We start from the raw sequence: 15,372 nt of genomic DNA, 5'->3' as shown, positions 1-15,372 counted from the left end.
TTTGTTGAACATCTGTAAATCTATATATCTGAAAATAGCTCAAGACAAGGCCTTCAGAATGCAGTAAAATAATTCTGGATAAATTATACTCACAACTAATATGGATACCATAAATACTATGTAAAAATATGCTAAAATTTGTGAAAAAGTTTATTAAGTGAGGATAAAAAATGTCAAATGTCCTGTAAAATATCTTTAATTTGTATTTCATGCCCTCAGAGACTGTCAAACTTTCTTCCTTGCGGAAATCCCTTTGTCTTATGGGCATTGCCAGATAGATTTTTAGCTATTTCACTTTGAAATCCACTTATCAAATTTAGCATCATCAAAAATGACTTTTACAATGAAGACAGATTGTTATTGAAAAATGTCCCTTGAACATTGAAAATGTATGAATCATTGCAAAATACTTTTAAAGGACTCCCTTTTCAGCTCACCTGGCCAAATGCCAAGTTAGCTATTGCTTTCACTTGGCGTCCATTGTTGTCCATCTTCCTGTATTTTTCAATCCTGGAAATGATCCTTATTATAAGGTCTACAAAATTCTCTCAGGGATCAAAGTTATCAAACATTATATGCAAGATTAATAGCCCTTAAAAGACAAAAGAATATGTTTTTAAGCAATTTTCAGCCAATATCTTGAAAACTATAATAGAATAAATGAAACTTTCAATTGATGAAGTGATCCTTTACCAAAGATTTTGTGGTGTCAAAATTGTTGGACAACTCCTTGTTAGAGTTATTGCCCTTGAAAGGCAAAAATTTAACCAGGTGAGCGATTCAGGCTCCTGGGAGGCTCTTGTTTATATAAGTATCAAAAATCTTCTCCATTGCTCCAGACCAATTAGAACTGAACTTGATGTGAATGTTCCTTAGGGTATTTTGCATAGAAGTGATATGTTGATAAACGTACATGGCCGCTGTTATTAAAATAGAAAGTGGTCAGAAAGAAGTTTTTCTGCATATATCTCCAAAATTTTCATGTAAATCTGTTTAGCCATGTTGGAGTTATTGCACTTAATGTTATTACTGTAATTTTTTTTCTACTGGACAAAATTCAGTGAAAATTGACATAATTGTTCCTTAGGTATAAGTGTTAAGTTTCAGCATGACGGATTTTACAAAAATAGAATGTTGCTTATCTAGCAAGGTGAGCGATTCTGTCTCTTTAGAGACTTTAGGTATGAAATAATTACTATTATTGAAAAACTTTATATTCCAAAATCATTATCTATGATTTGTAACCAAAAACAGTCGAAAACTTTTCCATAGTAAGATTATGTTACTTTGCTTTCTTAAACTGTTTTTATTGGTTTTATATGACTCTAATGGCTTTAGTTTTTGTTTCAGTATTCCCAGATCTTCAATCATTCAAGCTCGTGTTTGATGATGAACATTGTGTAATCAGTAGAAATGACACAACACATGCATACACAGTATTTGAAGGAACTGGTGTTGAAGTATTTTTGACATATAAGTCACTGTTGTCAGTGAGAAAAATCCAGATTATCAAAGTGGATACTGATCTAATGCAAGATGGAAAAAAAATAGGGAAAAAACAATTGGAGGGAGATACTGTTTTCAAAGAACGCAGTAATGATAAACCAAAAGGAAAATTGACTGAGGCTGTGAAGCAGTGTTCACTAAAAGTCCCTAAATTACATAGTAATGATACAGGAACTTATGAGGTTACAATTATAAATAGAATTGGCACATCAAGCACCTTGATGGAAAGATGGAATAAACTTACTGCAAGAGTCATGTTCTTTATATATCCTAAGCAAGATGATGACAGAGAAAAAAATTGTACTTTCAAAATGAAATTAATAATTTGCTGTGAGTATTAATTCTGTGTGAGTGTGGGTGTTTTTATAAAAATAAGCAAGTTATGATGAACACCAATTTGTTCATCGTGACATAGTTTTCCTTTCCTCTTTTGTTTACCCGAACTTTTTATGAGCAACTCGCCAGTTGTTTCTGGAAAAGCAGTGGATGCTTACCCAACCAGTGCACCTGGTCCATACTCTGAGTTTTTATTTGAGTTCAAGTTGCTCATGAACTTTCGTTGCTTTGCTTGTATTATTTGGCTATTTTATTGTTGTTTGTGTCTGTTTTCCATGTCTTTGTCCCTGGATTACATTCTTTTGATTTCCACTAGAATCTTGGTTCCCTTGATTACTTTTGATACATACCTATTAAAGCAATACTACTTATATAGGTAGAGAAATACAAGTCTTTAAATCAGCATTATTTATATAAATAGAAATTGTTCTCTTTTTTACCATTTTGTGCCCCTGCGATTTAAATTTGGGAACATCGCCCTGTCTATCCAACTGTCCAAATTTGTTCATAATTTGTCTAGCATTTCCTGTTCTTGTGCTTTTGAGTTACAGCCTTGAAATTTTGTTGGATATTTTTACTTCTAATGGAGATGTGTAACTAGAGGTATTTGATTTCAGTAATGTCAATACTTCATAGTGGTATATAGTTTGACCAGGTATCTCCTATGGTTTTTATACAACCACAAAAATAATTGCAGTGGTATATTGGTATGGTGCTGTTGTTATTGTGCATGTCACCGTCAGCATTGTCCTAAGACACTTGTTTTTTGTGTGATAATTTGAGTATCAGAAGGTTTATCTTTAAACACTTGACAACAAATTTCTCAACCACAATAGGAAGGCTAGTATTGATTTTGGGGGTTAGTGCTCAAACCATTTTAGAAATAAGGGCTCAAAACAAGCATTTCATGTGATTTATATATATAACTCAGGTAAAGGTATAGGAATGTTTGTGATATTGTTCCACAATATTCTATACCACAATGGTAAGACTGATGGATTTTATGGGTGAAGACATGAGTTTCTTTTAGAAATTAGGGGCGAAAAAGGGGGCCAGGAACATGCATTTTCCTGATGTCCAGACAATAACTATTAGTGAATGGATCTTTTTTGATACAAGATGCCATAGCACAAATGAACGTCTTGGATTGGTTTTGGGGGTTAAGACTTGAACCTTGTAGGAATTAAGGGCTAAAAAGGGGCCTTAAACAAGGTAAACGGATCACATTTAAATTTCACTACATGGTGCCATACCACAATATGAAGTCTGGGATTGATTTTTTAGGTAGAGAAAAAGGGGCTACAAAGGGGCCAGGATCCATTTTCCCCCCTGATTTCTGAACAAGGCTTGAATGATACAGAACAGATTGGTTTAAAATTATACCACAAGGTGACATATCCACACATGAAGTTTGGGATAGATTTTGTCGGTTTTGATTGGAACCATTTAGGGATAAGGTCCAAAAAGTGACTGATTTGGTTCTAGTTAAGGAGCTGTCTTTGTAAGAATCATGCAAAATCTGAAAAATGTGATACACCCCAAAAAAGGCTACACATTTTTATTTTTGTAATTAAGTTGTTTTATGGGTCTATACTATGAAATGTGTAATTATTCATTCAAATCTGCCTGTTCTTAGGAGATAATCAACACTGAAAATCCAATAGATTCTATTGTATTTGAGTGTCATTTACAGAGTTATCTCCCTTAAATTTGAAATATACAGTACATTCTATACAATTTTTTTTTCTCCCAAAAGCTCAGGTTATATGAAAAATTGAATGTTTTTTCTGTTTACTAAGGCAATTCAAATAAAATATCAAAATTTATAACTTATAAATCACATTTTGTATGATTCTTAACTGGAGTGCTACTTAAATCTTAATCCTGTGTCAAGTGTCTTTTCCTAATCAAAATCAGAGCTGTGTCAAGTTGGAATGGTGTGTTATTGGTTATTGCCTCAATCAATATGAGATAAAGAGTGGAAAGGGGCCAGAAAGAAGCATCTCATAGAATTTACCAAATTGAATATAATGCCAATTTTTTTCAAAATTTCCTCATACTTAATTGTTGAACACTTTCGAAATTAAATCAACCAACGTGTCAAATTTGATATTAAAATTCGACTACATAGCTTCCAATTTTGCATCGTTTTGCCTCTTCTTCTTATAAGTTTAGCACCGTTTGTATGGGCACTAGACTCCTTCGTATCTGCTGTCTCTTGTATTACCTGCTGTTTGGTTTGCTAAAATGGCCGAGAATAATACCAAAGTTTCCGATTCCTGGTCAGACTCAAATAAACCATGCATAGTTGTATACAAAGTTGTGTTGTTGAGAAAGGATCAACTTTAGGAGACATTTTCTTACTTCAATTAAAAAATTCAGACTGTCTTAAGATTACTAAAGGTATGTTGATAATGCATTACCGGTACATGTACATGTGATTGGGATGGAGAAACAAATATCGCAAACGTATCCAATATTTATTTTATTGTTAATGTGGTAAGTGTTGTGTACAAAATTGATATAAAATACTGGTACTATTCATGATATTTTTTGGCCTAAAACATTGTTCTGTCATCTTCATCTGTTGTACATCATTAACAATTATTTTAAAAATTGTCTCCTCTGAAACCACATAATGGATTACTACCAAGCTTGGTCTTCAGCATCCTTACGGTATGTAGTTTTAAAATTGTATCAGTTATATAGATCAAGAGTAAAACATGGCTGCCAATGCTATTTTTAGACCTCAGGGGTCAAGTCACCTATTTTACATATACATATTTCAATAACTAAAAGAGATGTTGGAAAATAATTGTGACCTGCCTTCACCTTGAAGACTTCTATGAAAGTCTCCATCTGGTCAAAGTTGTAGGAAGGTTCTGTGTTGGAGATATTGTCCCTGAAAGATGAAAAATTACGGATTTTGCAGTTTTCAGCCAATATCTTGAAAACTATAATAGATAAGAAAAACTTTCCACTGATGAAACGATCCTTATTAGGCCAACAAAAGTCTCCAAACATTTATAGTTATTGAAAAATTTATATAGATAGCACAACATTTCAAATTATAAAATGATCGTTATTATGACCCTACAAAAATCTCAATCGAGTTGAAGTTGTGGGACAACTCTTTGTTAGAGTTATTGCCCTTGAAATTTGGAAAATGATGGTTTTTGAAGTTTTCTTTTGCTTCTTTAACTTCATTTTATGTCCTTTTTGGTAAATGTATACTGGGCCTCTCAAACACGGTGGAATGACAGAGCACAGGGACACCTGCCCAATTTTTTCAGAGGTTCTAAAGACACTTTGAAGGCATTTCGAACATTTTACAATGCCTTAGGTACTCAGTTGAACTCTGAGCATTCATCAGTATATGCCTTTTTCAGCATTTTATGTCAAACAAGGTAACAAAGCATGATACCTTTACTTACTTAGTTAATTGGGCATGGTTTGCCGGGCGAGTGTTTCATGCTCTTTGAGAGTCTTTTGTTTATAATTACAGCAATACCAAAGGAAGTCACTAATAAAGATGTCTTTAGAGGTAAAGATATTAAATTGGATGCTGTGTCGGTAGCAGGAAACATTTCAGTGAAATCAGTTCATTGGTTCAGAGTTGATGATAATGATCAACTTACCATTGTACAGACTAGTGAAAAGAAGAAATACATTGTTGACAAGAGTAATTCAAATCTAACTATAAACCAGGTCTGCATGAGTGATGATGGAAGATACTTTAACTTCCTTTCGTTGAATGATGGACAGAATTCAAGTTGCTGTTGGAAACTTAAAGTAATACCACAAGGTAAATGAAATATTGCAGTAGAATAATGGCATGGCAATGGTTGGTGCTGCAAAGGCTGTATTGTAGTTAGTAGACATTTAAAGTCTACACTATAACTTGAGTATAGATAAGTGGGTCTCATTGAAATTGTACCAGAAGATTCCTTTTGATGAAAGGAAGGATGGGACTGATTTTGATGGTTATGAAATTTCAATATGAAAAAATGACCTGAAAGTTGTCAAAAAGGAACTTCAGACATTTTTTTGGTGGGGTTGTTGTCTTGTAGAATATTTACCATATTCATTCTCAGTTATTGCCTTTGAGAAGCAGGGGGACATGGAAATGCTGGGCATCCGTCTGTTTGCGTTTTCTGCACTTTTTTTGATAATGCTTTTACCAAATAAATTTGTTTTGGTATGTGGCCTTATTATGAAGAGTTACAGATTAAGTTCGACTTTGGTTACGGTTGAATGGTTTTATGGAAGTTATGGCCCTTGGACTTGGAAAATTTCAGTGAATTTAGTTTTCTGCACTTTTTTTTGTAATGCTTTTACCAATGCATTGATTTTATATTTTGTATGTTGTCTTACTATGAGAAGTTACAGATTAAGTTCAACTTTGGTTACAGTTGAATGATTTTCATGGAAATTACGGCCTTTGGATAGAAAATTTCAATGAATTTATAATTTTCCACACTTTTGTTAATGATTTAACCAATTGATTTTATATTTTGTATGTAGCCTTTATATGAAAAGTTACAGATTAAGTTCGACTATAGTTATGGTTGAATGATTTTTACAGAAGTTACGGCCCTTGGACTTCTGTGAATTTAAAGTTTTCTGCACTTTTTTTTACGTTGGGGACATTGGTGCATTGTTCCTTTATTTTTGCTCTTTTAATGCTATTTTTTTCAAATCTTCTTATCTGACACTTTTTGCCCAATTGCAACCAATCATGGTTTGAATGTTCCTTGGGGTATTCTGAATAGAATAGTTTTTTTATACAGTATTCAGCCAATATTTTGACAACTATGACAGATAGAATGGAATTTTCTTGAGTCAAAATTGTCGGACAACTCCTTGTTACAGTTATCATCCTTAAAAGGCAGAATTAAACCAGGTGAGCATTTCAGGCTCCTGGGAGCCTCTTGTTTTTTTTTTAATTAAATTAAAAATTTTGTGTTATATAATGTCCATACCCTTTGTTGTGTCCATAATAAGTTGTAAGTCCCTATTCTTAAGTGTGTCAAATACTGGGTTCGACCACTGTGGTTGTAGCATGCTTTTTATTGTCATTTGATTCCTCATGAAATTCAATGCATGCATTTCTTTTAATCAGATTTCCAATATCTCTTATTGCTTTTTAGGTATAAGAGCTCAAAGGTGCCGCATCCCCAAAAAATCAACTTTTTATTTTTGGTCTAATTTCGATAATTGTAAATTATAAGATTATATGCTTATTTTTCTTTTCCTTTTTAGCTCACCTTGCGAAAGGCCATGTGATCTATCGCCATCACTATTTTTAATGTTATATTTCCCAAAAATCTTCTCCTCTGACACTACTTGACCAATTGAAACAAAACTTGGTATGAATGTTCCTTGGGGTATCCTGCATAGAATTGATGTGGGGATTTTTTTATCTGTCGAAAAACATGGTGCCATTATTAAAAATAGAACATGGGGGTCAGACAGTAGTGTTGCATGTATCTCCAAAACCGTTAGGTAAAGTTATATTTTGACATGAGATAAAAGTGTTCAGCATTATGAGATCTATCTGTGGTCAAATTTTCATTTTAATCCATTAAGCCATGTTGGAGTTATTGCCCTTTTCAACGGTTTTTGCTACTTCTAATGTTATTTCTTTCAAAAATCTTCTTAACTGACACCATTTGACCAATGGAAACAAAACATGGTATGAATGTTCCTTGGGGTATCTTCCATATAACTGATGTGAGGATTTTTTATCCATCGAAAAACATTGCCTCTGTTACTAAAAAAAAACATGGGGTGAGACAATAAATTTTCGCTTATACAATATATCTCCATAACCGTTAGGTTAAGCTAAATTCTGACTTGGGTTAAAGTATCCAGCATGATGAGATCTATCTGCAGTTCATTTTAATCCATTAGCCATGTTGGAGTAATTGTCCTTTCTCAAAGTAACATTTACTTTTTTTGCTATCTTAAATGTTATTTCTTTCAAAAATCTTCTCCTCTGACACTACTTTACCAATTGAAACCAAACTTAGTATGAATATTCCTAGGAGTATCCTGCTTAGAACTGATATGGGGATTTTTGATTCGTGAAAAAACATGGCAGCCATTCCTAAACAGAACATAGGGGTTAGACAGTAGTTTTTAGCATATATCTCCATAACCGTTAGGTTTAGCCAAATTCTTTCAATAGCTGAAATGATCCTTATTTTTAGGACTATAAAAGTCTTCAGACATAAAAGTTGTCAGGTGACTCCTTATAAGAATTATTGTCCTTAAAATAGGAAAAATGGCAGGTTTTTTTTACAGTCTTCAGCCAATATCTTGAAAACTATGATAGATAGAAAGAAACTTTCAATTGCTGAAATGATCCTTATAAGTCCTACCAAAGTCTTCTTGAGTCAAAATTGTTGGACAACTTCTTGTTGAACTTGTTGCCCTTGTAAAATGGAATTCAACCAGGTGAGTGATTCAGGCTCTTTTTTTTTTAGTTCTCCTGGCTATTGGCAGCTCTTGGGGTTCATCATCTGTCATCGTTAACAATATTTAAATCTCTTCTCCTCTGAAACCACTTGACCAATTAGAACCGAACTTGGTATGAATGTTCCTTGGGGTATCATGCATAGAACTAGAGATTTTTTGTCTGTTGAAAAACATGGCATCTGTTACTAAAAATAGAACATTGAGGTCAGACGTAGGTTTTTCACATATATCTCAAACACTATTAGGTTTAGAGAAATTATTATGGGTAAAAAGTGTTCAGCAAAATGAGATCTATCTGTGGATAAATTTTTGTTTAATCTGATAAGCAATGATAGAGTTATTGCCCTTTTTGGATATTTTTTGCTCTCTTTGGTCTTTTTTCTCTAACATTACTTTACAAATTAGAACCAAATTTGGTGTGAATGTTCTATAGGGTTTTCTGCATAGAAATGATGTGGGGATTTTTGACCTGTTCAAAAATATTGCCGTTGTTACTAAAAATAATACAAAAGGGGCATACATTTCCAAAACTGTTAGGTTTAGCCAAATGCCTACATGAGTAAAAGTCTACAGCATGATGTGTTTTAATCGGTAAAGGTCTCGCTAACCACATCCAGATCAAATGGCCACCTCCCTATGTAGTACCAAAAACAAACTGAACCTAGACCTATGCATTGTAGGTGCATTATTTGTGTGTATTCTGATTAAAAGTAGTCAAAATAAAGTGAGAATGTGTACTTTATATGTAATTTACTACAAAAAAGTATGAATATTGTTTACATGTGTTAGTAATTTGCCTCCATGCTGTCAGTTAGCATAAAAGGTAAAAATGTTGATTTTCAGTATTTTTTATTCAAGTAAATTTTGTGAAGAGTTTCTACGGACATCATACCATTAGAGTAATGATTTTGAAAGCCTTATTTTCCCAGCTTTGCAATGGTATGCAACTTTAAGGTGTCATTTGTCCTGGGAATTCACAGTGAAACATTGAAAATTACTTGTTTAACATGTAAAGTAATGGAAACGTTAGAAGTGGTTAGTGAGACCAAAGCCATGTTGGAGTAATTGTCCTTTTTGACATTTTTGCCCTATTTTTAATGTTATGTCTTTAAAAAAATTCTTCTCTGGAACTACCTGACCAATTAGAACTAGGCTTAGTATGTAAATATAACAAGGGCTTCAAGAACTATGATTAACTAATTTACCGTATCATTTACTTTTGAGATAATGAGGTATAAAGTGCTTGATTATTGCACCCTGGACAGATTAATATTGTATCCACACTTACCCCAAATGAACATAATTCAATTGGCTACTATTACATGTATATTATGCTGCCATCAGCAAAGCTTTTTATAAGTGTGTCAAGTTGTATTACTTTATAATGATTTATTCTTCAACAAAATAATTCAGAGTTGTTTTTATTCTGATCTCTGACAATTTTGCTTTCTATCTTGGGATGGGTCAGAGCTTTGCATTCAGTCACCTGTCATTTACAATGTCACCTAAAGTCTAAGTTGCTTTAATTATTCCTAACAATACAAAGTTACAGTGAGACAAAGTACAAGTAGTAGTTTAAATAACTGAGATGTTCAAAACACTTATGCTCACAATGGAATTTCACAACTGGTCTCCCTTAACAAGTAATGATACAAGTTTAAATAGAGATTCTATGTTGCTAAGCCAATGAACTGTATTGTGGTCACTTTGTAATTCTAATATGACGTCCTTAAAAGGCTTTGAGGCCACAACTGTGTTTAATTTTTTATAACTATATGAGCAGCACATGACTTATTGGGCGTGGCTTGTGTGTGTGTAAATGCACGGTAGCACTTGCCATGTGCACCATCATATATGGAAACAAACAATAACAATCGTCCATGAACGAAACGTTGTACTTGTCCATGTGTGAACACTTTGACCTTATAATGCAAATTAGTATTGCCATATCTAACATTGTTCTACTTAATTTGCCCTTTTTTCATTATAAGTACTACAAAGTACTAAGTTTCACTAGCGACCATTTCAATTGACGTAGCCTAAATTAAAGTATTCAGACAAATATTGACTAATATGGCAGGTCTAAGGTTACTATAATAGGTCACGAAAATGTTATAAAAAAGTACCATAATTGTCCTATAAGAATGGGAATCATTGTTTTACCATGGGCTGACAATTTATGCTGCACAATTTTACACTTTTTTTAAAATAATGTGGCAGAAATGGTCAGCCCGTGGTAAAACAATGATAAATTGGAGTTTCTGTGATTTATTTCTTAATTAGAAAAAAGAACATCATGTTATAGGACACATCAACCATTTAAATTAGAGCAAATATACAATGTTTTACATATAAGACAATTTACTTAGCAAGCTTAATGTTGATATAGATACTGAAATGAAATGACCTAAGATATTAATTAACTTTGAATTCAAACAACCAAAATATGTGCCTCAAAATTGTGTCCATATTTGCCTGAAGTGAATAGAGTTCAATTGTCTCTGGTTGTATCATTATTTAGTTTGAGGACTTAATTCATTCAAATTTGGACACATTTCCTTGGTTTTTTTTTTTTTTTTCATTATTTTTTGTTTACTGAACTCAAAAAAGCTGCCACCAAATGTCATGCCATTATTAATTGTCTATTTCTTTTGATTCAGGGTTTGATTATTTTATCGTACCCTTCATATAGAGAAACGAAATTCTTAAATAGAAACCCTTTGTCCATATATCTGTTCATGTCATCTTTTAAAGTCTTATTGAAAGTATTGAAGTTATTTGACTGCTTCCATCCTGGTCAAAATATTATATTGTGTCATGTATTTAATCACTATCAAAATTCAAAAGATGTATCAAGCTTGAACTTTGTGTCCATATTTGCCCCATCTGATCAGGGTTCTTCATCTATGGGGGTATATAGCTGCACTAGGCGAAGCATTTATTTATGATTAATTGAAGTCGATTGCCAGGTATCAAAGAAGCAAATACCATAATGATTGACATACCTATATTCCTTTTTGGTTTGAAAATGCTAACGTATCATATGAGAACTTATTTGAGGTGCATTTACTCTGACATTTAAAACAACAAAGAAATCTGAGTATTGATTTCATATTATTTTTGGCTCACCTGGCCATGGGCCATGTGAACTGTTGCCATCACTTGGCATCTGTCATCGACGAAGTCTGTCGTCGTCGTTAACAAAACATGATCGCTGTTACTAAAAATGAAAAGTGATGTTTTTAACAGTTTCATCCAATATCTTGAAAACTATAGTAGATAGAAATCATTTTCGATTACTGAAATGATCCTTATGATAAGTCCTACCAAAAGTTTTTGAGTCAAAATTGTTAAACAACTCCTTATTAGAGTTATTGCCCTTGAAAGGCATAACACTAACTTGGTGAGCAATTCAGGCTATTATGAGCCTTTTGTTGTCCCCTTTCAGCAAATGCCGAAGGGGACTTAGGTTTGCATTCTGTCCATCCATTTATCTGTCAGTCTGTCAGTCACACTTTGTTTTTCAGCCTTTTTTTTGTAATGCCTCATCCAATTGATTTCATATTTAGTATATAGTCTTATCATGACAAGTTACAAGTTAAGTTCGAATGACATTACGGTTGAACAATTTTTACAGAAGTTATGGCCCTTGGACATAGAAAATTTCATGAAATTTTGTTTTTCGGACTTTTTTTGTAATGCTTCATCCAATTGATTTCATATTTGGGATATAGTCTTATCATGACAAGTTACAAATTAAATTTAAATATTATTGTGGCAAAATGGTTTATATGGAACTTATGGCCCTTTGACATAGAAAATTACATAAAATTTTATGTTTTATCATTTTGATGCAAATTGCTGCTGTCATTCTAGAGTTATTTGCCCTTGAATTCATAATAACGAAGTTTTTTTTCAACTTTCCAAGTGATAGAAAGAGAATGTCTTAATGCAGCTTTCCGTAATGCAAAAATGTTATTATCTACCGTAAAATGAAGCTCAGGTTTGATTTTGATGGAATTTGCTTTTGCTGTTCAAGAGTTATTTTCTCTTGATTGTTAAAAAATAACACCATCCATTGTTAGTTCACATATATAAAAAAAATCTCATAAAGGCAATGAGTTCAAAGGCCGAAAGAGGACACTGTATTGCATCAGCAATACTGTCAGAATGCTTGTTAAACATGGAAATTCATAGTTCTTATTGTTTTTTGGTATTTGTGTACCTAATGAATACATTCAGATGATAATTGGTTCATGAGAACTGATTTGTTCATTGTGTCATATTTCCCCTCCTCTTTCATCTACCCTGGACTTGACTTTTAATAAGCAACTCTATGGGTGTTTCTACATATGCATAGGACGCTTACCCTATTGGTGCACATGTTCCATGCTTGAAGGTTTTAGTGGAGTCCCAGTTGCTCATTTGCTTTTGTTTCTTTGTATGTATTATTTTAGTATTTTATGTTCTTTGTTGTGCGTGTCTTTTGTCCCTGCCTGTCTGGTGTTTGTCCCTGGGTTCCATTTTAAGATTTCTGCTGAACTCTTGGTTCTTTTGATTATTCTTTCAAAGAATTTCTCCTCCGAAACTACTGGAAAGATGAAATGAAAGTTGAAACAATTGTTCCTTAGGCACGAGCCTTATGAATGTTTATTTTTATCCAAAAAAAAAATGGAAGCTTTTACACAAATTAGAATGTGGCTTATTGAGCCAGGTGAGCGATTGAGTTTCTTGAGAGCTTCTAGTTTATTATCAGGTATATTTTCATAAGTGGATCCAGGTAAAGTGAATCTGATGCATTATTGTTTCACATTTTTATCTTGAGAAAAATTCTTTGCCATAGTTTGCCCTCTTTCCTTTTGTATGAGGGTCCTTCTCTAATTTGATCTCCAGGATCAAAGTTTGGAGGTGTACATATACCACTTTTCTGTTCATGTATTTAGTAGCTTATTGACCTTGCCTAAACGATTTAGAGTTATGGGACATTTATCTTTAAAAGTAGGAATTTCACAGTTTTCGAAATAAAATTCTGTAGTGGTTGCACACATATTCATGCAATTTTTGAAAATAGTTTATTACTATTGATGTTACACCACTTGAAACTTGTTAACTATCCCATTTTATCACCCCATGCAGGTCTGGGTGTAAAAAGAATAGGCCTTCTAAGTTTGTCATAAAAGGTGACTACATAGTGCTCAGAACCTTAGCTAGGGGCTAGGCCACTCTGCCCACAGAACACCTGGGTTGTGTGCCCCTGGTGGTGGAATGGGGTACCTCTGGTGTGGTGCTGGGGTTGTCAGGCTATAATATATAATATTGAAAAACCTGACCACATACCATAGTGGTGCACCGTGTTGGGGAAGACACTACAATCCTTGCATGGTAAAGAACCCTGTTGTGGTATTCGATAGGAGTAGGAACCTTTGCACTCCACCCAGGAGGCTACATTGCCCGACCCTACCCATCGCTTCCTTTTTCTAGTGGCAATCCTTATTACCCTTGTTTCCCATCCCATTTTTCATTTCATCATCATCATTTCATGTTCATTTCATCATCTATTTTATGTTCATCGCCTCAATATAGCTCAAATGTTGCTGCTGGGGCTTTAAACCCCAACAATCAATCAATCAGCATATTTTATCATGTTCATTATGCTTCGTGAGTGTGTATTGTGCAGTGTTCTTCGTGCAATGGTTCAGTCATCTAATTGGATCATAAAAACAGTCCCTATGGCTAAATTAATTTTATGGAATACTGTTGTTATTTCATTTTCATTGCCAAAGTCAGCATTTCTTTAACTTTGAAAAGAAAATCAGGAATCAATACATACTAGAAATAATTGGTTTCAAACATTCCTGTGTTGAACAATTAATGAATTCCTGCAATATTTTGAATGGCCTTCGTAAATGGTGAGGGACAAGTTTCATAAACTATACGATGTATGTTTGTTGGATGAAAATTGATATTTCTATATCTATTCAAAATTGTTTCTGTCTGATTAGATTTAATGTTTCCAAACTAATAACAGGAAATTGTACACGTAATTGTGTATAAAAATTATGTTTTTACAATCCTTTAAAGCAAAATTATATGTACAACTATGTTTCTAAGAAATTTTGATAGTTCCAAACCCTAATATCATTCAAAACTTGTTCCCTTAGATGTTTTCTACCAATAAATATTCTTAAACAAATCAGAAAGTATTCCATCAATCCTTAATTCTATATTATTTGAAAAAAGAGTTTATTTTAGAGTTTATTTTACCATTACCCAATGAAATTTTAATATTTTATTATCCTTGACCAAGCAAAATGTGTTCCAAATGATCCGCATAGAACAAATAAAGATATTTTTCACATGAAGATTCTTTTCATGTGCAGAGCAATACTATGGTATTACATCAGTCAAAACAACTGAGTATATTCTATCTCAACTTTATGACATTTCAATATTTTCATACTCCAAGACCAATGAAAATGTCGCAACGTACCACATTTAATAAAAAGAGGCTCCCAGGAGCCTGGATCGCTCAATTGCTTAATATTTTTGCCTTTCAAAGGCAATAACTCTAACAAGGAGTTGTCTGACAATTTTGTCTCAAAGAAGACTTTGGTAGGACTTATCATAAGGATCATTACATCCATTGAAAGTTTCTTTTTATCTATTATAGTTTTCAATATATTAACTAAAAACTGCTAAAAACATCATTTTTGCCTTTCAAGGGCAATAACACTAACAATGAGTTGTCTGACAATTTTGTCTCAAAGAAGACTTTGGTAGGACTTATCATAAGGATCATTACATCCATTAAAAGTTTCTTTTTATCTATTATAGTTTTCAATATATTAACTAAAAACTGCTAAAAACATCATTTTTGCCTTTCAAGGGCAATAACTCTAACAAAGATTTGTTAACAAAACTGCTAAAAACACAATTTTTAACCTTTCAAGAGCAATAACTGTAACAAGGAGTCATCTGACAACTTTGAACCAATGCAGACTTTTGTAGGTCTTATAATGAGGATCATTTTAATTTGGCTAAACCTAACAG

At 33.1% G+C, this 15,372-nt stretch overlaps 1 protein-coding gene across 1 annotated transcript in view; it reads left to right on the top strand.

Annotated features, from left to right (window-relative positions):
• The window catches only part of LOC148624182 (uncharacterized), a 249,930-nt gene that overhangs the window by 220,824 nt on the left and 13,734 nt on the right, over positions 1 to 15,372 (top strand). Inside the window, exons 10-11 of the mRNA XM_088571013.1 lie at positions 1,351 to 1,836; positions 5,348 to 5,647. Of these exons, the coding sequence (XP_088427139.1) occupies positions 1,351 to 1,836; positions 5,348 to 5,647 (786 nt within the window). The remainder of the gene's footprint in view (positions 1 to 1,350; positions 1,837 to 5,347; positions 5,648 to 15,372) is intronic.

This window comes from Perna viridis, chromosome 2, assembly GCF_037379345.1.
Source record: "Perna viridis isolate PV_CMFRI_1.1 ecotype Kerala chromosome 2, ASM3737934v1, whole genome shotgun sequence".
NCBI classification, from domain to species: Eukaryota; Metazoa; Mollusca; class Bivalvia; order Mytilida; family Mytilidae; genus Perna; species Perna viridis.
Note: the sequence above shows the minus strand (reverse complement) of the source record. Positions and strands in the feature narration are given on the sequence as shown.